Genomic DNA, 25313 nt, shown 5'->3' on the forward strand with positions numbered 1-25313 from the left:
CAAGAAACACAAGATGTATCAAATGTGTACAAGGGAGGGACTCTATTCTTAATAAGGCCTGAATCAAACAAAAATTTTAATTTTTTAGCATGTAAATGACTCAAACATTTATGCCATAAGTCCTAAACATTATTTCTATGACTCAGAAAGGAACTAGAACTGGAGGAACTGAAATAAGCTGATGCTGCTGCTGTTTGAGACTTCTCGAACTCCAACGCAAATAGACGACCCAACCTATGCCCCTTCCCTTTCACCTTCTCAGTGTTCCGATCCTGAATCAAACATCCATCCTGAGAGAAGATGAGAATGTTACCTTCATCAACTAATTGGCCAACAGAAATCAAATTTGCAGTGAGATTAGGAACAAGAAGGGTCTTGGTAAGAGGGAAAGATGCAGTGGGTGTAAGCTTAAAGAGACATATCACTACTACCAATGATGTTTAACTTTTCACCATTGGCAGTAACAATATGTTTGTGATGGGTTTCATTGAGGTTACTTGACGTCAATGATCCAAACATGAGAAGGAGAAGCACAATAACTAGAAAACTCACCAGGTAAGCCAATAGCAGAAAGAGCAGAAGTAGCAGATGTTACTAGTTGTCGAATGTTTTCCTCAACCATAGATGCCAGAGAATCACCTTTAACAAAAGAATCACCACCAGTAGTAGATTTCTTACTCCCATGTGCTACAACAATAGTGTCAATTCCATAGGTAGATCCTTCCAGTTTTATAGGAATAATATCGTCTCTATTGAAGGCCATTTCAGCAAGAAAACAACAGTCCAGGCACAAGGATATCAAAGAGAACCAAATTCAGCGACCAAGAACTCAAGAAGACGGTCCAAAAAGGGCAAGTTTTTAAGACTGTTGAGTCTAAAAGCTTTCAGATATGAATTTGAAGTCTGAATCAAATAAATGGGAAGCAAGAAAACCCTAGGACAACACCAGATCTAGGGTTATAGGTTGATCGAATCAGCCGATTGAGAGAAAACTGTGATTTACCAACACATCAGGCGTCTTCTTCAAGAACAAGGAGGTAGCTTGTGCTGATCAAAACAGTCCTTGAAAATATCCAAACTAGAAACTGAGTGTAAGGTTAAGAAGGGCTTGAGAGAACCCTTCAATCTGGAGAGAAAAACTCAAATCGCAGGCTGATGTAGAAGGACTAAAGTCCAGAAAAGTTGCAGTCTAAAAAAGGAAAGTATACAGTATTGCCGCCCCAAGAAGAAGATCAGAACTCCTTCGAAAACTTCACCAAATTAGATGCTGTTCGTAGGTAGAATAGATCAGGTCTAGGCGATACCAGATATGAAGTTCAAAGCTGTTGCAGTCCAACAAAGGAAACTGTACAGTGTTGCCGCCCCAAAAAGAAGATCAGAACTCCTTCGAAAACTTCACCAAATCAGATGCTGTTTGTAGGGAGAATAGATCAGGTTTAGGCGACACCAGATCTGAAGTTTGGCCTCGAACCAATGTCTCCCAAGAGAGATCTAATGAAATCTCTCCTGCTGGTTGCGCAAGAGAAGACTGAACAGAAAAGGGTTGATCAAAACAACCCTAATACGACAGGATTACTGCTTCTAGTGAGGTTCAAGAGAGAGAAAAAATAGATCAGAGAGCAACCTGCTCTGATACCATGTCAACACTCTTGGCCGAATAGAGAAAAGAACAAGAATAGTCTTAGAGGTGTCAAGAATGGATTGACCCCCACCTCAAAGAGTCTTTTATATATTAAAAGATATATACAATTACAAGAATGCCCATATAGGGCTGAAAGAGAAAATAAGAATAAGATGTATATGTAATATACAACAGGGACTATACTAATAAGATACATCAAGATATAGTCTCCACAATTATAAGTTCAGGGGATGCACGATGGATGCCATTATTAATTTCTATTTATTTTTAAAGTTTGAAGGACATATGATGAATGCTTTTTTAATTTTCTTAAAGTGACCTGCCATCATAGATGAAATTTTGAACAAATTTGTACAGTTTCCTTAATTCAATTTTGTACTCTAAATCCTCTTGATTTTGTCTAAATGGAACACATTGAAATGGTTAGAGAATTTCTTGCAAAGCCAATTTAAAGAATTAAAATTTTGCATGATCTAGTTTTATGAAAAACAACCTCTTTAGGATGTGGAAAATCTACCAAAAAATTTCATCTTTTTTTAATCATATCTTGACCTTGTAAATAAAAAAAATATAATCATCATCCAAGCCTTATCCCAAATGTATGGGGTGGGCTATATGAATCCTGTTTTGCCATTCTGTTCTGTAATGCCATATCCATTGTTAAATTATGAGTACTTAAATCATTTGTTATTACTTTGACCCATGTCCTTTTTGGTCTGCCCATAGCCCTTCTAGCCCCTTCAACTTGCAACAGATCACTTCTTATGGATGCTGTCAATGGATTTCTGTGCACATGACCACAACATCCTAGTCTGCTTTCTCTCATTTTATCACCTATTGGAGGCACTCTGAGGTTCCTTCCAATGACTTCATTTCTGACCCTGTCCTATCTAGTTTTTCCACTCATCCATCTCAGCATATGCATTTCTGCCTCACTTGTTTTGTTGATATGTTGCTTCTTGATGGCTCAACACTCTGCTCCAAACAACCTGCAGCATACAGTTTTATCTTATTGGTCAATCATGCTGCTTTATGTTATAAGTTGTTGGAAATAACTGGATGATGCCTTGACGTGAATTTGTTTAAAATCAGTAGGTTGGCTACACAAACACACACATAATATACATTCAAGCCTACAAACTATCCCTCAACTTATCAAAGACTTATCTTAACTCTTCAAGTTCAACTAGCGGAACCTTATTCTGCCAATGCACTCTACCTAGGGTTTGACTTTTGTCCAATCATTAGTCATTAGTTCCTTTTCTCACTTCTTCAGCACATGATCCTTTTGGCTTTTTCTTTCTTTTTTTTTTGTAGCCCTCTGTTTGCATTAAGCTACTCATTCTTATTGGTGTAGTGACAATAAGAGCAAGGATTTGATGGAGTTTTCAATTTGTCTTCCCTCTTGTAACATCTATTTACACATAGTGAAATTATGTATGATTTTAGAGATATCCCTAGAATTAGAAGGGGCTAAAACAGACAAAAAAAGAAAAAAAATACCTATTCACAAATCACAATAAGGTAAATGCTACCATGTAATAGAATCCATTCTAATATGTTATATTCATCAACTGCATTTTCTTAACACTTCTACTTAAACTGATGTGATGGCAAGATTAATTTGCCAACAAGATAATCATGATGTGAATGAGTCATAGTATTGGTGAAGATATCTGTCATTTTAACAGTGGTAACTGTGTGAGGAAGAGCAATTATCCTAGTCATGTATAAATCACATATCAATCTAGCAAAAAAAAAAAAACATGTATAAATCACATATGAAGCGGCAGTCCACTTCAATATGCTTTGTATGCTCGTAGAAAATTGGGTTTGAAGTAATTTGAATGATGCTCTTGTTATCAATATATAATGGTTCAGGGGATAGATGGGTAACATTTAATCCTGCAATTTTTTCCTACATGACCATTTCAGTCTTATCCTGTAAGTATTGCCACTCCATTTAGAATTTGTTGTATTAACAATCCTCAAAATTATGGTTTTACCCATTCTACTTGAAATGAATAAGAATTAATTATGATAGTGGCTCTTTTCGTAAGACTGGTCTAATCTCTAAATATACCTTTTATTATAAACTTCTATTTAAAAGGATTATTTTTGAACTTCAATTTTTTCTTTTTCTTGTGTGCAGGCTGAAGTTTTTGACAAGTTCCTCCATGGGACAACCTTAGAGGAGTGCTATTCAGCTGTTGCATCTGTTGCCAACAGCTGGCTTGATCTTCTCGATGTATGTAACCTAATTATGTATGCCTGCAAATTTCTTTTGGGTTCCCCATTTCTTGCATTAGAGATGCGGTAGCTTAGGTTGAGCCAACAGGGTCAGTAAAATGAGATAACACTGACAGTTTAAATTTATATGTTAGAGTCAAGGTACTGATATCGCTGATAGTGAGTTGCTTGATTACATATCGGAATCAAGTACCATGAGCAAGTCCTTGGCAGACTATGGAGAACAAAAGTCATGTGCTGTGACGACTGCAAAACGACTTGCTGATTTTCTTGGTGATACAATGGTTAAAGATAAAGGGCTACGCTGCCAGTATATTGTAGCTCGTGAGCCACAGGTATATGTTTTCAACCTTTCATTTTTCTGGATGAGAAGAAAGTCATTATTAGCTCTTCAGGGCATTAATGGACACTACACATCCTTTTTCTTGTTCTAAGTTTGATACACACATCCTTGGTCATTATATGAAATCTTCATGCATATGTTACCCATTTAATATTTGTTTTACATCATTGTCTTGTCCTATTTTTTCTCTCGTCAATATAAAAGATTTGATGTTACAAGTAGAATTAGGAAAATGACTTTCCTAGTGAATTTCTCTTGTTAACTGCCTGCTTCTATTAATCCTTTGCATTTTTTTTCTCATTGTCAGTGTCATTTCTCCATTACCTCCTTGAGGGATATGATTGGTTATTTTGTTTGAATATGTCTCCATATATGGTGGTTTTGTAGGTCAAAACTATTCAGTCAGTTGTGATTTTTGAATAGTAAAAGGATAAGTTTGTTTTAATTTGTACTCTTGGTTTTGACATTCCAGGAGTTGTGTGTGTGTTTTTTTTTTGAATGGTAAAAGGACATTTATGCCACCAAAACTATTTCAAAATTTTGCAAACATGGCCCAAGAATCTTTGAAACACCATGAGCCGTACTCAGACTCAACACTAGGGTGGGCAACAAGTGGTTGCTTCTTGATTCTCCATGACGCTAAATTTCCACGTTGACATGCTTAATTAATCGTATGACAACTACCGTTTTGTGGATATTGGGAATACAACAATTTTTACTAGTACGAGTCTCTTGAAATTAGCTACTACTAGTGTTACTTAGCAATGGTGCTGTTTTTCTTCAGAGTGTCTTCAACTTGTTACCTTTAAGCATTGTTTGCCTCATGTTTCATAAATTTCTCTATTAAGTGTTGGCAGACAAATTGGTAATTGTGTTGCTGTTAAACTGTAAAAGGACATCAACAGCTTCATTTTTATTACTATAATTTCTATTGTTGTTGCCATTATTAATATTTTGTGTGAAGATTCTCTTACCAGTCATTCCTCCTGTTTGTATACAGGGCACACCAGTAAGTGAGCGTGCCATTCCTGTTGCTATATTTGAGACTAATGCTGGTATAAGCCTTCATTATTTCCATATCTTGGGTTCATACTGTGTTTTCACATGGAAAAGAAGATTGAGGTGATATGTTTTTCTTTCTTTTGTAGAAATTATGAAGTTCTATGTGCGCAAATGGTGCAAGGTTTCATCAGATGTGGGAATTCGATCAATTATTGATTGGTCCTATTACAAGCAACGACTCAGTTCAGCAATTCAAAAAATTATAACCATACCTGCAGCAATGCAGAAGGTGCCAAATGCTAGAGCATTATTTATAGGTTTAGATGACCCAAGCTTGCATTATTTACTTTTTCCCTGTATGAATTGAACTTGTCAGGTTGCTAATCCTGTCCCTAGAGTAGTTCATCCTGATTGGCTGCATAAGAAGGTCCGTGAGAAGGAGGACAAGTTTCGACAAAGAAAAATAGTTGATGTCTTCAGCTCGTTGAACAAGGATAATACCAAGCAAACAAATTTCTCTGGCATTAACTCCAATCATGTATTGGGTGAGATGAACATGGAGGATTTGGAAGACTTCCAAAACAAGGGCAGTGCTTCTGTAGTCGGACCTCGACCTGTAGTTCGTAGCTATGAAACCAACAGGAAACAACATTTAGTGAAATCATCTAGTTCAATGATTTCTTTGGCACAACAAACTGATGCTACTTGTAGACTGAACCAACCTTTCATGCCATTGCATCCAAATACTATATCGGATACAAATGTTGACAGAAATGCTGATTACCAGGGATGGCTTGAAATAAAGAAGAGAAAATGGAAATATGCTCGAGAAGAAAGGAAGAGGCGCAGGTATATTCATTTTTCTTATCCACATTATTTATTAGTATACATAAAAGTGCCACTTAAGTGGCAGAGAATTTTTTATGCTATTTATGATAATGATCAGATTTTTTCGGTCACTACCACTGGTATTTCGAGGTCATTACTTATTATAGGGCATTGTTCAATGCCATCCAACTGAGCACACCAGAACACAGTGCTGCAAATTGATAAATAACATGTGATACTTTTATTTTTGTAGTGTGCCAAAATATGGTTGGAGCTAACAAAAGTATTACCCTTCATTAAGAATTTAAAACAGAATCTATAAGAATTTATATAGCTTGGTTATAGTTCATATATTTCTACTTTGCCTGCATCATCATTCAAATAAATTACAAGAGTAGAAGTACAGATAAGAACTTATTTTCTATTTTTGTGTGCCAGATGTGCTTTATGATTTTATTGGTACTCTGAAGGAATGAAAATTTACTATTTCATTTCATCATATTTAAAGTGCAAATACCAAATATATGGGATACTATTATAGTGTTTCTAGATTGTTATGTATACATATATTTCCACTTTACCTGCATTCTTATTCAAATAGATCTGAAAAGTTGTGGGGAAACAAATATTTGGCTCTAATCTACTTCACATGTGTGAAGTTTGGCTCCAGTTAGCTTGCTATCAACCTCATTTTTTTGGCATAAAGTCCTGTTTGACTTAGCATGTCGGATCTCTGCAGGTTGGGCAATCTGAGGGGACTAGATAAATCTGATGAAGTTTCTAAGTTGTCTAGTGCTGTGGCAAGGCAGAAACAAGGCTCTGGTAGAAATGGTGTCAGTTCATTTTTCCGACGACATGAAGTGTCCCTTGTGCGTTCATACTGGCAGGTAATGTTTTTTTTTAGCTTTTTATGAACTATTATCTGGTTAGTTACTCGATGCATGTTAACCTCAACCTTGTATGGTTCAGATAATACAGCTCATCCCAAGTTCACACCCAGGGCAATTTTATGCTTGGATTGTTGTGGAAGGAATCATGATTAAAGTTCCCATAAATGTACCCAGAGTATTTTACCTCAATTCCAAAGCACCAGTTACAGAAGAATTTCCTGGAAGGCGTGTTAATAAGACTCTTCCTCATGGACGTCCTAGTTTCAATCTTATTGAGGTATCACTAGTGTTTTCAACTATAAACTATGACAGATTGCTTGCTATAACTTGTTGGAACTTCAAGATCTTAACTTTATCTTCATTTTCATTTTGTTTTCTGTGCTAGGTGATTACTGATGAAGATGAATTCAGGGAAGGAAGCAAAAGACTTGCAGCTCACCTTGCTGATCCAGAAGTTGAGGTATAGTATATTGTAATTAACATGTATACTCTGTTGAAAAATGAAAACATAAATGGTTGTATTGACTCTTCTCTGTGTCCCTGCCCTTTTAAATTTGCTACCTTCAATTTCTCTGCTATGATGTCCTGATTTTCATGTGTTTTTATTTTTTTCCTATTTCACAGATGTTTTTGCTTTCAGTCCTGTACATGACTACATTGTTGAAAATTCCTGTTCCTATCGATTATTCTATGATCCATGGAAAAGTATGGATACTTGCGTGATCCTTCTGCCAAAAAATATGTAGTTTGATTTTTCATTCAACATGAAACATGATTCTGATATGTTTATGGTTGGATAACTTGGATTGACTAAAATGAATAAAAAGGCAATAAAACTTAAGCTTTGTTATTATTGGTTGGATCGACTAATCTTCTTCAATGGCTACTCATTTCTTCCATGTTATTTGCAAGGTTCAAAATATCGCAATGTATTGGGCTGTATCAGCCGATATGTATCATTCCGGCAAGAACCTGATACACGGAACATGTATAATTCCTTTGTTCCATTTCTTTTCGTACGTATTAGTCGATACGGGCCCATGTCGGGCTGTTTCGGATCTATATCGGTCGATATGGGCCCGAAACAGTCTGATACAGTTCGATACATTTGATTTCAGTTCATTATTAATTTCGTTAATCAATATTTAATACCGAATCTCTCATTAATGTCGTTACTCCTATATTTAAGTCTAATTTCTCTTTCATTAATTAGTCAATTACTCCAAAGCAAATTTAAATTTAAATTTGAATTTTAGTGCCTAATTCAAATTCTCTCATTCATTCCTTTAATTAATGATTCCCTCTCATTAATTTCATTTTGTTAGTGTAAAAGCTTCAAATTTTAGCTATAGCAAGATTTGAACTTTGGTCACTTGATTTTAACAACCACAAGCTCACCAATGAGTCACACATATTTGTTTTCTATGATCGTATGTATTTCTAATTTTAAGTAAATTTTCACTTTTAATGAGTGACAAGTGTTTATTAGTAAATGCTAGAATTAATTATTAAAATTTATATACTAATAAATATTAAGATTAATTATATTGGTTTTTTAAAAATTGTCATTCACATTTTAGTTATTCCATGATTTTTCAACGGTTACTAATTGCATCCCGATATGTCACACTTTATATAAACCATTAAATTATGGTTTTTTTACATTTAAATCACTTATTTACAATCATATAAAATTTATAAGTATTGTTAGTAATATATTTTTTAGGATTTATTTGAATTTTCTCCTATATTTATGCGTATCTTGATTTTTTGTCCGTATCCATACGTATCTAAAGCATATCCCAATATGTCTCTTAAAATTGTCTTTCCGGTATACCTTGTGTTTCCGATACTTTGAACCTTGGTTATTTGATTAATTTTCTCTAGAGAAGAAAAAGGTAAAAGCGAATGAACATAATGAAACAATCTTCATGCATAGTATCTCACATTGGTTCCAAATTTTTATTAGAGTACATGCTATGTTAACTACTAAATTATGCTATTTATTTCTGTCATTGTTGTAAGTAGTGCCTTTTTGGATAAAACAATGAATATTCAATAATTTCAGCTTTTAATGGGAAGTCCACTCTTTTATCAGGGGATATATGAGACGAAGGTGCCACTTGAATTTAGCGCCATCCTTCAGATTGGTTGTGTCTGTAAGGTGGACAGAAAATCTATGAGTCGAGATGCACAGAGTAGCTGGGGTCTAAGTGAACTCCAAATGAAGACCACAACAGAATGCCTGTATCTTGAGCAATCTCTGTCCTTCTTTTACTTATACCATAGGTACAATGTGAGGCATTCTGGCTTTAACTCCAGTGGAGTGTTAAAAAGGTTTTGTTTTTATGATGATTCTAGGCCTTTATCTGAACATGTTGTAATACCATAGGAAAAAATTTTAAGTGAAAAAAAAGTTTATAAGAATAATATTATGTCCCAAGATATGAATTACAATACAGTTGCTGTTAAATACACAATATTATTTAACTCAGCTGTCATTAACCCGGAAGACTGATTTACTTTATCCCCTGACTGTTATAACTACATTTTGGATGTTACTTGTAAATGTGCATGTGACAATTCCTAACAACAAGAACAAAAACAATAGTTTAATTAATTAGTTAATAAATCCATTGCCCTTATCAGAACCTATGTAACAAAGACAAGTTACCTAAGCATGATGTAGTTTATATCAATCTTTTCAACCCACGGTTGTACTGGATGGCTGGATTGATTGATTTATCTGAGTCTGGTTCACCCCAAATCACTTTTTTTACAAAAAACTGTTGACTTGGTATTTATCAAAAAAAAAAAAACAAAAGAACTGTTGACTTGGTCAACAACCTGAATACCTGACTGGTTAAATTGTTCACCCATTTGACTCGGCCAATGGGCAATGACTAATGGGTTAGACATTAATTATTTTTCTGTAGTTTTAGCCATTTTCGTCCCTAATAAAATTATTCTCATTTATGGTATTTTTATTTATTATAGAGACATGTCCAAATTTCTACAAATTTTATAAATTTATATTGTTCTATTTCTATTGTTTAATTTAATTTGACTTGTTTGACCTAGATGGTTGAACTGTTGATCCATATAATCTGGAGGGAAATGCAGTTCCAATTGATTTTTAGAACATTAGTTTTTATTAGTGCTTTCAACCTTCAGTCAAATTGTCTGGTTAGATTGGTTTAGCCATCACCTGATAAGGATTCTGAGTACATTTCACCACTAAACTTGCTTGCAAAAAAGAGAGTTGACTTAGTCAATGATGTGATGACTTGGCCTTGAACCATTGAACCATTTGACCTGGTTGGCTTAATGGGTTGTATATTAATTCTCTTATTTTGATTTTTTTTGGTATTCCATTTCCATTATTAATAAAAGTAATTACTATTTATCACACATTCACACCTACTCTTGTTTAATATGATGAATAAATAATATTAGATGTGGCCCTTTGTTCTACATTTCTGTATTTTTTTACATTTTATCTATTTTTAATTTTTTTTTCTTATTGAATTATGACATAACATGTTGATCCATTTAACCTTGATGGCTGAGACACTAATCCAACACCTGTACAGAACAAATGGTTTTGTTTCCTGGTTGGAATTGGAATCACATTTTAGGACAAATATTTTTGGATTATTACCAAGAAACATTTTAGAACAAAGATTTGTCTTGCAAAAGTTGCATGCAAATGTTTGATGTATATGCAGTCTTTGAAGCTTGGTTGCAAAGTATCTGTAAATGCAGATGCAATATCAAAACTGTCTTTTTTGATCTGTATATGTCTGTTAAATGTTGATGCCCTTCAGTTTTATGCAAATTTCGTTAGTAGTTACAGAAAGCTTTAGGAAATTTTCAATATAATATACTTGTGTTGATTCCAGTATCTCTGAGGGACGAGCTATATATGTTGCATATTTTCCTGCATCTGGCACAACACTTGTTGTGGTGGTTAATCCTTTCCAGAACAAAGAGTTGACCCCATCTATTCTTGAAAAGCAATTCCGTGAAGCTTGCCAATCTTTGTCTATTGAGCTCCCTTTGCGTGGAAATGGCATTGTTTTCAAGGTGAAACTGTAGTTTAATGTTGCTATAAGCCTGTAATGTTAATTGTCTTTCTAATGTTACTTTTTTTTTAATGGTACATAAAATTGTGCAGGTGGAATATGTTGGATACGTCAAAGATGCAGAAAAGCTTTTGCAAAGAGCAATAAATGAGTACAGGTTACAGTTCAAATCCATATATTTAACTTGACATTTATTTAATTTTATGTAAGCATTTTTAATTTAGTTCTGAAGGTTGCAAATGTAGCAGGTCCTTTTGATTTGTCCAATTTTACTTGTTCAATCTAGTTGTCAAAATATAATTGTATTTGTTACAGACAACAACACCATGGACCTGCAATTGCTGTCATTGAATGTCCAAACATTATTGCAATGAAGTCAGGCATACGCGTTCTGGATGATTTTCCTTGTGTAAATATCCCCTGCAATGTTCGTGATAGCCACTATCAGGTAAGTATTTATATGTAGATAGTTTAAAAAAATATGCTATTTTATTGTTGTCATTTTCTGACATGCATGTATTAACAATAAAAAAAAAATTGACATTCATCTGGTCATAATAATATTCACATGTTGATGTTCTGTGCTCGGTAGGCTCTTGGTTGGCAGATTGTGGCTGCGAAAATCGGAATGCAACGATGCGCTGCTTCTTCACAATGGTTGAATGAGCGAATATCTCTTTCGAGATATGCACATGTAATGTTTTATTGTCCCATATAATATTTGCCTGCTTTTTTTGTGAATTTGGGTGGATGAGAAGTAAACTGTATTAACCATATTAATATAATAAGAACAGGTTCCGATGGGGAATTTCGAACTTGATTGGCTGCTTTATACAGCAGATATCTTCTTTTCAAGAGCTTTGCATGATCAGCAACAGGTAAGCAATAAGTCATTGTTTATGTTTTTGATCCTAAATGAGCAAGTATCTGTTTATCATAAAAGTTGGGTGAAAATGTTAGCTCAACAAGTTTGAGTGGCAGATTAATCAAGGTTTTTCATTTGTACATGATAATCTTATAGTCCTTGATAGTTTAAGTCCTTTTATTAAATGTACTTGTGTCATTGATGTCTAACCAAATTGATCATATATGGTCATGCTAATGAATCTTATTGGTTGAAAACTATCCTGATTCATGATTTCTTGGTTGTTTTGCAACTCATTTTACCTAGCTCCATTTGAGTCTTTAGGTGCTATGGATATCCAATGATGGTATTCCAGACCTAGGTGGCATCGTTGAAGAAGAGATTTGCTTTGCTGATGAAGTAAGTTACAGGGCCTTTTTTTTAGTGTAAAACTGTTAATAACTAAGGCATAACTTGTGGCAGTTTCAACTTTTCTTAGTCTATAACTTGTTAAGGTGCTAGACAGTTAAGATTTAAAACAGGGGTATATCATCTAAAACTTTCACCTTTTCTTAGCCCATTAACTTTGGAAGGTTACTCTTTTTAACTACTTCTCTTTGTATGCTTGTGTTTGAATGTGTAATCTGGTAATGCTGAGACTTGTCTCTGCAGGCTGTTAGTTTTGGTTCTTTTTTTGCATTTCTAGTAACTCGGTGGTTATTTTGCTAAAGCAGGTCCATCAACTTGTTCTTATTTATCCTGGGGCATATAGAAAAGTGACTGTGGAGCTTAAGGTTGTCAATCTATATTGCAGAAAATGTTTATCATGTATTTTATTTCCAATTTGAAATTATTCATGCATGCATAATGATACATGTCAATGATTGTGCAGATTCACCACCTGGCTGTAGATGCTCTTCTGAAGAGCAACCAGGTGAATGAAATGGAAGGTGGTGCCTTGTTTGGATTTGACCAGGAAATAAATTCTGGAGAACAGATTGGTTTTGATGAAACTAGCTTGTGTGCACCTGCATTCCGTGTCCTGAAACAGTTGATTCAGAGGTGTCTTGCAGATGCAGTTACCTCTGGAAATGTATTTGCTGATGCAATCTTGCAACACCTCTATCGGTGGCTTTGCAGGTCAGAATCTTTAAGCTTCTTTTGTATACATCTTGTTCTTGGATTGTTTAATTATTATTATTATTATTTTATATTTTCATTGCAGCCCACAGTCAAAACTTCATGACCCAGCTCTTCATCGTGTACTGCACAAGGTACATTTTTCATGTTAAATATTAGCCATAAAAATCCAAATAATGAAATTATAAATTTTGTCATTGGATTTAATTTTCTGTTCTTTTTTATTTTTAATCTGGTTTTCTAGTACAAAATAAAATTGCCATTGAGTTCTATGATCAGATATGTTTAAAAATATGACAGTAGAATTTATGATGTTGTACCAAGAATATTTTAGTTGACAGTTGTTTGTTCTGTAGCTACAGTAGTTCGAACCAGGAGAAGAGAAGAAGATGAAGAGAACAGTCGAACTTGATAGACTAAACCCTATCAGTCGACCCTTAATATGGATTAGCCTCTAATTAGTAGTACAAAGACTAAACTGCCCCCACTTAGGTATGGGATAGGAAGTCTCTATTAAAACTGCCACATAAGCACATAACTTAACAGAAATAAAATGACTAATCTATTATTATTCGGTTAGCTCTAACACTCCCCCTCAAGCTGGAGAATATATGTCATATAATGGTTTGTACAATAACCCACGACAGTCGAACTTGATAGACTAAACCCTATCAGTCGACCCTTAATATGGATTAGCCTCTAATTAGTAGTACAAAGACTAAACTGCCCCCACTTAAGTATGGGACAGGAAGTCTCTATTAAAACTGCCACATAAGCACATAACTTAACAGAAATAAAATGACTAATCTATCCTTATTCGGCTAGCTCTAACACTCCCCATCAAGCTGGAGAATATATGTCATATAATGGTTTGTACAATAACCCACGACCTGGAGCTCCCTTCAGGTACCTTACAATTCTAAGAACTGCATCCCAGTGAGGTATTCAAGGGTACTGCATAAATTGGCTCACCACACTGACTGCAAAGGAGATGTCTGGTCTCGTGATAGTCAAATAGTTCAGCTTCCCCACTAGCCGTTTATACCTTCCAGGATCATCAAATATTTCCCCTGTATCATTGCTGAACTTAGCATTTGGCTCCATGGGAGTTTCAACTGGTTTTGCACTTAACAGTCCTGTTTCATCTAGCAGATCAAGAACATATTTTCTTTGGCACAGGTTTACACCTTGTCTTGATCTAACAACTTCTATACCCAAGAAATACTTCAATGTCCCAAGGTCTTTTGTTTGAAAATGATTTTGCAGAAAGACCTTTAGTTTATCGATCCCCAATTTGTCACTACCAGTTATGACAATATCATCAACATAGACCACTAATAAAATCTTTTTGGCTTCTGAATCATAGTTGAACACCGAGTGCTCAACCTGGCATGTTTCATTCCAAAATTCTTCACCACTTCACTAAACTTCCCAAACCAAGCACGAGGCGATTGTTTCAACCCATAAATTGCCTTTTTCAGTCTGCACACCTTACCATCCTCCCCCTGAGCAACAAACTCAGGTGGTTGCTCCATATATAGCTCCTCCATAAGGTCACCATGAAGAAAGGCATTTTTAATGTCAAGTTGAAACAAGGGCCAATCATACATAACTGACAGGGAAATTAAGACACGGACAAAGGTAGGAGCTGGAGGAGGAGCCGATGTCTGTCGATGAGTATACACGTGCCAGATCGGTGGTCGTTCAGTAGGGATCTGCACTAGAGGAGGTGATGGGTCAACCTCAACTGGAACACCCGGAACGGGATCACTGACTAGAAGAGGAAGAGGAAGCAAAGGTGGAGACACGGATACTTCAGGTCCCGAGAGGAAGGGGACAAACTCAAAAAAGGTGACATCAGGACAGACATATCTCTTCCGAGTAATGGGATTGTAACACTTGTACCCTTTTTGAGTCCGAGAGTAGCCAAGAAAGACACACTTAATAGAGCGTGCATCTAGCTTGTCTATTCTAGGACTCGGATTGTGAACAAAGCACACACAGCCAAAGATATGAGGTGTTAATGGAAAGGGAGACAAGGTGGGGAACAAAATAGAGAAGGGAGACCGACCATGAAGAATGAAGGAGGCCATCCGATTAATAAGAAAACACGCAGTAAGTACAACATCACTCCAAAATCATTTAGGAACACTCATGATGAAGAATAGATCGAGCAGTTTCAAGGAGATGACGGTTCTTTCGTTCAACCACCCCATTTTGTTGAGGAGTGGATGCACATGAAGTTTGATGAATGATGCCATGCTGTTCTAAATACTGTTGAAAGGAAGTAAGAAAGTATTAACGACCGTTATCTGAATGAAGAATTTTGATTGGAACACCAAATTGTGTACATATTTTAGCATAGAATTTTTGAAAAATGGAAAATAATTCACTCATTTCTTTCATTAAATAAATCCATGTCATCCTTGAACAATCATCAATAAAAGTGACAAAATACTTGTAACCATTATAAGACTATTTTAATCGGGCCCCAAACATCTAAATGAACCAAAGCAAAAGGACTTAACATACGACTTTCAACTCTAGGACTGAAGGGAACACGACGATGTTTCCCATACTGACACAACTCACACTGTAAAGACAACAAATGACTCAAAGACGGAACCAGTATCTTGAGTGCCTTGAGAGATGGATGTCCTAATCAACAATGCCACTGTAGAGGAGTGAGTGAAGTTTGAAGTGCAACTGACGATCCACCACTGTCAAGGTAATACAATCCACCAGCCTCATGCCCCCCACCAATCTTCTTCCCCGTCTTGAGATCCTGAAAAACACAAAAGGGAAAAATGTAATAGAGCAATTAAGAGTCTTGGTTAATTTACTAACATACATAAGATTGAATGGAAACTTAGGGACATATAGAACAGATGATAAAGAAAGAGAAGTCGTGTCAGCATTACCAACACCACAGATGGGAGAAGAGGAACCGTTGGCAAGGGTAACAGTTTGAGATGTGGATGTTTCAGAGAGGGAAGAGAACACACCTGGAGTCCCGGTCATGTGATCAGAGGCTCCAGAGTCAATAATCCAGGGAGAGGGTTTGGATGACAGACAAACTATACCTGAGTGGGCAAGGGTGGCAGTAGTATGCTGTGAAGTAGTCTGGAGGAACCTCTCAGACTCATCACGCGGTACACTTACCATCTCCTTCCCGGAAACAGATGTAGATGTGGAAGGAGTTAGATCTGCCTGTTGGTTATCACTGACATCAACCCCACCAGCTACTGCATGATTGGCCCATGTAGAAGGAGGGCCATGGAGATCATAACAGAAATTCACCGAATGTCTGTCCCTGCCACAATGGGTACACTTCCTTGTAAAGTTACTTTTTCCTTTACCACGGCCTCCCCCTGAGTCACGACCACCACCACGGCCAAATACGGAACCACCACGACCTCCTCGGGAGGCATGTCCTTCCCCTTTAGTAACACGCCCACCTCCTCTAGCTATCACAAATGTTGATCTGTCAGACTGTGTGGGATTCTCTATAGGTCCCAAAGAAATCCTATGAAGTCGTGCAAACACTTCCTCAAGTGTAGGAAGAGTAGAGCCCCCTAATATTTGGGCTCTAACTGGTTCATATTCTGATTTCAACCCCACTAAGAATCTAGTGACATCTAGTTGTTCCCTCTGTTGTTGCTAAACCTTAATATCTGGAGGGGATGATAGACATTGAGTTCATTTCTGAGGTTCTTCATATTGGCATAGTACTCTTCTAGGGTTTTATTCCCTTGCTACAGATCGAAATACTCCTGATAGAGCTGATATACCCTTGTAGTATTATCCTGCCCAGAATAAAGCTTCTTGGCATGTTCCCATATGTTCTTAATTGTATCTAAGAACATAAAGTTGGCACTTATTTTGGGTTCCATACTATTCCATAACCATGTCATGATTTGGGCATCTTCCTATTCCCAGTCATCAAACCCTGAAGAGTCAGCAGGTGGTTTATCTTCCTTCACATGCTTCACTTTCTTCTTTGCCTTGAGAAAAACTTCCACTGACTTGGCCCATGGTACATAGTTCTCACCATTAAGTTTAATTGAAGTCATTTGCACACCCAGATAGTTAGAGGGAATTACCACACTAGGTTTCTGATCACTACGACCATCTCTAGTTGTTGCCATGATGCTCTTCCAATGCTACTTCTAATCTGAATTCCCGGTCGCCAACTAAGTACTGCTGTCAGGAGTTTGATGTTCCAGACACTACAGCAGTCCCCAAACACAGTTGATAGGTACACAAACTTTTGTTCTTGTTCACCCCACTACTGATTTCACAAAATCATGAATCACACTGACATTAATTCAGCAACTCACTGACCGCATACAAGCCCTCTTGAAGCTGCTCAATAGAGATTGAGCATCACAAGCACCACCACACAACCATAGCTATCACACATGGTACAGATCTGTCTGACCTTTTTAGAGGGCACTTCAAGTCCAAAGAAAACATCAACTACTGCCACTGTAGTAACCTGTCATTCAATTCAGGTCACTTGTGACCAACAAAGGCTTCAAAACAACTACAGACCAACATAAAAGGGTCAAACATACCCTTACACCATTCGGCCACTGTAAACACAGCCTGTTCTTGGACCTTTTTCCAAGAACCAAGGCTACAAACAACCTAGTTCTCTAGGTTCTGATCAGTCCCCGCAGATTTTGAAGGCTTTCAACCCAGAAATACCAACAGCACACAAAAAAAAAGAGGTAGCCAACCTTCGATGGAGAGCTTCAGTCGACCATCCACTTCTGAAGTTGTCTTTTTTTTTCTTCAAAAACAATCAAGTTCTGCACAGAGGAAGGACTGAGGTGTTCTCAGACCTAGGTCGAATCTGTGTTCTCCATTTTTTTTTAGCCCAGAAAGAAGAAAAAAAAATGAGGTCACGAACAGAAAGGAGCAGGTCACGAATCTGTGAGGAGATTTAGAGAGCAACGTCCTGCTCTGTTACCATGTTTGTTCTGTAGCTACAGTAGTTTGAACCATAAGAAGAAAAAGAAGAAGAAGATGAAGAGAACAGTCGAACTTGATAGACTAAACCCTATCAGTCGACCCTTAATATGGATTAGCCTCGAATTAGTAGTACACAGACTAAACTGCCCCCACTTAAGTATGGGACAGGAAGTCTCTATTAAAACTGCCACATAAGCACATAACTTAACAGAAATAAAATGACTAATCTACCCTTATTTGGCTAGCTCTAACAACAGTCAATGCTTTAAAAGAGTGTGATTAATCAAGAGAAAAATAGTAGAAAATAAATCTGAAACCGAAAGGAAGAAGAAAGAGAGTTTTGGATGAGTAGAACATAGCTGTCTCCCAGCTGCTTTCTCTGTTTTATTAGATCAAACATTGTTAAAAGTGTTAGACAGTGTATGCCCTTAGCTCCAATTAGAATGATGTACATTATGACATTTAATGTAAATGAATAAAGTACATATTTGATTCATATTATGGTGTGTTTCTGTGTAATACCCTTAAACTGGACACTTATGAAACTCGTGTTAATTTAGAATCTTCACAGCTGTTGGATAGATCTAGTGAGATTTATTTTGCCAAGGCTGATGCTGATGTGTCGCCAAGTTGGTTGGGGTGGCTTGTCTCAGCTGCCAGGGTGAGACCTGAGGTACATGCAATATGGGTTTTCTTGAAACCCTGAACCGGACTAGAATTCCAGTATTGCCCTGGACCTTGGAGATTGATGGGCAAAATTGGAATGTTACACTTGACCCCTAGACTCGATTATGATACTGCACTAGGTGTCGGATTGGGCTATCTTTGATATGCCAATCGGTGAGATCCTTAGAGGGGGTCAAAACCTGGGTATGTTGGGACAGTCTGAGGATTCATCTGAGTGGGTGATCATAGTGACAGAATCATCCCCTTTGTCGGACAAAGTGAATGATCAGGGATGCATTATCTCTGATGGAAACCAAAGCTGCCGGTAGCCGATTTCAATCATTGAAATTTGTTTTTGCAAAATATATTTATATAGAGATATACATATATATATTACAGTTTCAAAATGTTTGCAAAAGGTTTTAATTCCCGGGATCCATGCGAGTAGAGAGTGCAACACTGTTTCTTTCAGCCGAGGGAGAGGTCCTCTTTTGTCGGACAGTGTTTGATCATTATGGGCTGAGAGGTTAAGTGTAAGACCATTGAGGGTAATACCTGATGGGCTAATCTTGCATCTGCCCACAGTCCTTGGGTTTTTATAAGGTTGCTTGACCCAGGGACCATTTAGTGTAAATGTTGGGCCCATTAAGAGCCCATGGTGATGGGCTCAGGGGTTCACTGTTTCCTACAGTGAATTCGGCCAGGCCTTGTAACAGAGGCTGGGTTGAACCCATGTGGCTGATGTGTAGATCAGGGGTTCACTGAAGAGCCATCCTGTTGATTCTACTTCATCCTGCACCGTGTCATCTTCGGTGGAAGCAGTCTTTGGATTCATCCTTGGGCGTGAACACCTTCATTGGAGGTTACTATTACTTCGTATCTGGTATAACCCTCCACTCCCTTTTGGTTTTAGATCTAGTTTGGTTTAAGTTCAAGATTGATCATTGAAAATGCAGTTTTCTAAAATAGGTAATGTGATTCCCACATGGGAGAGAGAAATTTTTGGAATTTCGCCCAATCTTTCTGCAGGGTTCGGCCACCCATATGATGGATCTCTCATCCCTTCAAAAAGTGTGAGGACATTTTTGTCTTTTTGTGTTATTTTGTATTTGGGTGCCTATTCAAGGGCACCTTTGTAATTTTGCTTATGAATAAGAAATGAAAAGCCTCTTGGTGTGAACGGTGCCACACCAAGCACTTCTTTACACTTCCTTCTCTTTCTCATTTTTCTTTTCTTCTCTCTTCAACATCTCTAAACTTTGCAACTTGGTATTAGAGCAACTCACGATCAAGAAAACTCTCTGCTACTGGTCGTGACTCAGACAGATCTGCTGACGTTAGCATGCCTTCGGTTGACGTTAGCAGTTTGTACAGTCGGTGGCATCTTCACGAGTCTTTGATGGTTGTTGATTTGCCCTGATTTTAGGGGAATTTTGGTATAAGTTTCATGGTGGTTTGAAGTTGTTTTGGATTTTTCCTGGATTTTTCGGATGAAAATTGGCAAAAAATCCAGATCTAGAATTTAGGGCTTGCATGCTCGTATGGTAGATTGGTTGTTGCTGAAACCTCTTGTGTTTGAGCCATTGTAAACCCCTGGGACTGTAGGAAGCAGTCCTGAATTTTTTTAGTCCTAAAACTTATTTTGGGAATTTTTTTCCTCCCATATTTTGCTGCCAATACATATTTTTCCTAGTTCATTTTGCTGTAACTCATGTCTAACCTTGTGGAAAAGGTGTTTGGGAGTTCAGCTGTTGTTGGAAGACTGTGGTGCTGGTGAGAAATTTTTTTTGGAGGGGCTATGATCAATGGACTCACACAAAGACGTCTGCATACCTACCTATGTTCTCCCAGGAAGCAATGACAATGTCGGAGGACAGATTACTACTATAAAACTTGATGGGACAAATTTTCTAGAATGGTCTCAATCAGCCAAGCTTACAATTGGTGGAAGAGGTATGCTCAGATTTATTACTAGTAAGGAAGCTAAGCCGAAGCCTGAAGATCCACACTATTCCAAGTGGGAGTAGGATAATCTGTTGGTGATGTCATGGCTTGTATGCTCTGTGCAGCAACACATCGCCCGTAACTATATGTTCCTTTCAACAGCTAAAGATATTTGGGACAGATTGACTACAACTTATTCTCAAGCGATAGGGGGAGAAATCAGTGGCCATGTATTTCTCCTCCTTACAATCAAATTGGGAAGAAATTGATCATCTTGAGGCTTTGGAATGGAAAGATCCCCTTGATGCCGAACAATATAGGAAGTACATTGAAAAAAATCGAGTTTTCGATTTTCTTGTCGGGTTGAATGCTGATTATGACTTCACTTGGCAACACATCCTTAGTGCTGATATTGTGTCATTCTCCAAAGCATATATTCTCTTGTATAGATTGAAGAGAGTAGGAAGAATGCTATGATGAAAGTGTCTGCAAGTGAGCACACAGCTCTTGTGGCCACAAAACCTAAGCAGAGTTTTGGTAAACATGAAGAGGTATTTTGTGAATACTGTAAGAAGCCAAAGCATACCAATGATAGATGCTGGAAACTAAATCCCCCACCTGAAACTTGAGAAGTTTAAATCTGGAAAGAAAGTAAATGCTCATGTTGCTACTGCAAGTCACGATTCTTAGACTCACATGCTTGAAGGAAATCCTCCTGCTCTGGCATCTACTATGACACCTCTGATGTGATGGAAAAATTGAGAGGCATCTTACTCCATCTTGAAAAGAGCAGGTTGCCTACATCTACTGGTTCAAATGCTTCTTCTAGTGCCTTTGCAAAATCAGGTACTGCACTTGGATGTCATGTCCCACCCTCTAGCTCTTGGATAATTGACACAGGAGCCGGTGATCATATGACTGGTATGCCTTCCTACTTTACCACTTATAGACTTTTTTTAGGGAAAGGTATGATTACCGTTGCCGATGGATCCCAGACCCCAATATCGGGTTTGGGTGAAGTTAAACTTACCAATAGCCTTTCTTTGAACTTTGTACTCCATGTTCCAAATTTCATAGAAATCTCTTATTGTTAGTTCTCTTACAAAGTCTCATATTGCTTTGTAACCTTTTTTCCATCTCATTGTATCTTTTAGGACTTGAGTATGGGGAAGACGATTGGCAGTGGACATGAAGCTGATGGAACAATTGAAATTGTGGCATCATCGTCTTGGACATGTGTCTTTTGGTTCCTTGAAGTTTTTGTTTCCTAGTTTGTTTGAGTCCTTGTCTACTTCTAGTCTACAATGTGAAGTTTGTTAACTATCAAAGCAATGTAGAACAACCTTTTTTGCAAGTAACAAAAGAAGTAATGTTGCTTTTCATTTAATACATATTGATGTTTGGGGACCTTATTCCATTCCATGTATGGGTGGCTACAAATATTTCATTCTCTTTGTTGATGACTACTCTAGGTATACTTGGTTGTACTTGATGAAGAGCCGAGATGAAGTTCCTTCAATTGTGAAAGGCTTCTTTAGTATGGTGGAGACACAGTTTGAGAAGAAGATTAAGATTATTAGATCGGACAATTCCAAGGAGTACTTTGAGAAGCACCTACAAACCTTCCTTGAAGAAAAAGGAGTGATTCACTAGAGTTCTTGCCCTCATACTCCCCAACAAAATGGGGTATTAGAGAGGAAAAACAGACATGTGATTGAAGTTGCCAGAGGCTTGTTATTCCAGATGCATGTTCCAACTCAGTTTTGGGGGGGTGCTGTTCAATCAATTGTATATCTTATTAACAGACTTCCCTCGCGGACTCTACACCTCCAGTCTCCTTATCAACTTTTTTTTCCTGATGAGGATACATTCCATCTTCCTCCCAAGGTTTTTGGGTGTGTTTTCTTGGGATATTCTTCAGTCCAAAAGGGGTATCATTGTTATGACCCTTGTTCTGGAAAAATGTATGTGTCCAAAGATGTCACATTCTTTGAGTCTACTCCCTTCTTCTCTGTCTCTTGTCCTTCTCTTCAGGGGGAGGATGTTAGTGAAGATCAGACTCCTTTTTGTATGCCAATTCTTGCAACTGGTGCTGTCAATCCTTTTTCTCCTCCTCCCTGTGGTCGTAGTAGTCCTCCTCCCGTGCCTCCTCCTATTCCTCGGTCTTGGCATCAGTGGTTCATTAGACGAAGAAAGAGGATGGCTCCAGAGATTGAATGTCCATTACAATTTGACCTCTCGGACTCGGATAATTTGGATTCTGAACCTCTTCCTATTTCTGATGCCTGTGTTGAATCTATTGTTGAGCCTCCTCTTGTAGATTCTGACCTCAACCTTCCTATTGCAATTGTAAAGCAAGACAGACATGTGCTAAGTATCCTATCTTAAACTGTCTCTTATGATACTTTGTCACCCTCTTATTGTTCCTATATCTCTTCTACTGCTTATGTTTTTATCTCTCACAATGTTACTGAGGCAGTGCAGTTCCCTCATTGGAAAGATGCTATGAACCAAGAAATGGAGGCACTCAAAAAAACCGGACTTGGGAAGTTGTTTCTCTTCTAGAAGGCAAAATTCCTGTTGGATGCAATTGGGTTTACACAGTGAAGTATAAAGCTGATGGTTCAATTGAAAGGTACAAAGCTCGATTTGTGGCAATAGGGTACACCCAGTCTTATGGCATTGATTACCAGGAAACATTTGTGCCAGTAGCCAAGATGAATTCAGTCTGAGTTTTCATATCTCTTGCTGCCCACTACTCTTGGCCCTTGTATCAAATGGATGTTAAGAACGCCTTCCTTAATGGAGACCTTCAGGAAGAAGTTTACATGGAACTTCCTCCAGGAGTGAACACCCCTGGGAGTGAAGGAAAGGTGTGTCATTTGAAGAACTCTGTTTATGGCCTTAAACAGTCCCCTCAAGCTTGGTTTGACAGATTTAGGAAAGTTGTCTTAAAAATTGGTTTCTCACAATCACAAGTTGACCATACCCTATTTATTAGGAGAGCAAATGGAAAAATAACTATATTGATAGTATATGTCGATGTTATTGTTATCACAGGGGATGATATCTTTGGGATTGCTGAACTGAAGTCTTTCCTTGCTATTGAGTTTGAAATTAAGGATCTCGGAAATCTTCGGTATTTCCTAGGGATTGAGGTAGCAAGGTCAAAGAGGGGCATTTATATTTCTCAGAGGAAATATGTCATTGATTTGCTTCAGGAGGTAGGAAAATTGGATTGTAAACCAGCTAAAACTCCAATTGATCCCAATCATAAGCTAGGAGTTGATGATAGAGATGTTCTTCCTGACAAAGGTGTGTATTAGAGACTTGTTGGTCGCCTTCTCTACTTGTGTCTGACTAGACCCCAGGTATATCATATGCTGTGAGTGTGGTCAGCCAATACATGCACAAGCCTAGATCATCTCATATGCAAGCAGTGAATAGAATACTTGCCTATTTGAATGTATGTCCAGGAAAGGGGATATTGTATTCTAATCATGGGCATATGAAGGTAGAGGCCTATTCTAATGCTGACTGGGCAGGTTCTATTGATGATAGGCGGTCTACTTCTGACTATTGTACTTTGGTGGGTGGTAATGTTGTATCTTGGAGAAGTAAGAAGCAATTAGTTGTGGCACATGGAGTCTCAGAATTGTTGTGGTTGAAGAACTTGTTGACAGAAATGGGAGTGCAATTTGATACTCCAATGACATTATATTGTGACAATCAAGCTGCCATAAACATAGCCCACAACCCTGTTCAACATGATCGTACAAAGCATATTGAGGTTGATCGACATTTCATTAGAGAAAGAGTTGCCAGTGGAGAGATTTGTTTACCTTATGTGAGGTCTGAAGACCAGTTGGCTGATTGTCTTACTAAAAGTGTTCCCAAATGAAAGCTCAATAACAATTTGAGCAAATTGGGCATGATAAATATCTATGCTCAGCTTGAGGGGGAGTGTTAAAAGTGTGAGGGCATTTCTGTCTTTTTGTGGTATTTTGTATTTGAGTGCTTATTCAAGGGAACCTTTGTAATTTTGCTTATGAATAAGAAATGAAAAGCCTCTTGGTGTGAACAGTGCCACACCAAGCACTTTTCTACACTTCCTTCTCTTTCTCCTTTTTCTTTTCTTCTCTCTTCAACATCTCTAAACTTTGCAACTAATATAAACTAAGATGAAGATTACAAGAATGCCCCCTAGTAGGGCAGCTGCTAGAATAAACCAATAAAAGAAATAAAAGGGGCTTTAGGCCCATAACAACTAAAGCCCAACAATAATAAAGTAAAGAAAGGGACAACTAGAGAGATGTCCGGCTCAATATCTCAACAGTTTCTAATAAATTTGATGTTGCTTGGGCCTTGCATTCTCTCTCTCTGATTTCATTTATTTTTTAAGCCTAACCTATTAGAATAAGCATTCTAGTTATTTTTCTTTTTCTTTTGCTAATCCTCAGCTTTGACAGGTCATGCAAAAGGTATTTGCATTGTTGCTGGCTGAGTTTCGGAAATTGGGGGCTACAATTGTCTTTGCGGACTTCTCAAAGATTATTATAGACACAGGAAAGACAGACTTGTCTGCAGCCAGAGCTTACTGTGACTGTATATTGAAAACTCTACAAACCAGGTCAGCGAAATCTAAGGATGTCCTCACATATCTCACTTTGTATTTTCCTTTGGTGAAGAATTCTTGTATTCT

The 25313-nt window shown here is 37.4% G+C and overlaps 1 protein-coding gene across 1 annotated transcript in view; it reads left to right on the forward strand.

Annotated features, from left to right (window-relative positions):
• LOC104586917 (DNA polymerase epsilon catalytic subunit A-like) overlaps window positions 1–25313 on the forward strand; it is an 89118-nt gene that overhangs the window by 48054 nt on the left and 15751 nt on the right. The window contains exons 25-43 of the mRNA XM_010244310.2: window positions 3795–3890; window positions 4027–4227; window positions 5236–5290; window positions 5384–5526; window positions 5614–6086; window positions 6805–6952; window positions 7035–7232; window positions 7341–7415; window positions 9054–9244; window positions 10858–11041; window positions 11133–11197; window positions 11356–11488; window positions 11633–11734; window positions 11835–11918; window positions 12230–12304; window positions 12619–12678; window positions 12777–13024; window positions 13110–13158; window positions 25081–25241. Coding sequence (XP_010242612.1) covers window positions 3795–3890; window positions 4027–4227; window positions 5236–5290; window positions 5384–5526; window positions 5614–6086; window positions 6805–6952; window positions 7035–7232; window positions 7341–7415; window positions 9054–9244; window positions 10858–11041; window positions 11133–11197; window positions 11356–11488; window positions 11633–11734; window positions 11835–11918; window positions 12230–12304; window positions 12619–12678; window positions 12777–13024; window positions 13110–13158; window positions 25081–25241 — 2741 coding nt within the window. The remainder of the gene's footprint in view (window positions 1–3794; window positions 3891–4026; window positions 4228–5235; window positions 5291–5383; window positions 5527–5613; window positions 6087–6804; window positions 6953–7034; window positions 7233–7340; window positions 7416–9053; window positions 9245–10857; window positions 11042–11132; window positions 11198–11355; window positions 11489–11632; window positions 11735–11834; window positions 11919–12229; window positions 12305–12618; window positions 12679–12776; window positions 13025–13109; window positions 13159–25080; window positions 25242–25313) is intronic.

Source organism: Nelumbo nucifera, chromosome 2 (genome assembly GCF_055504915.1).
Source record: "Nelumbo nucifera cultivar China Antique chromosome 2, China Antique-T2T, whole genome shotgun sequence".
Taxonomy (NCBI): domain Eukaryota; kingdom Viridiplantae; phylum Streptophyta; class Magnoliopsida; order Proteales; family Nelumbonaceae; genus Nelumbo; species Nelumbo nucifera.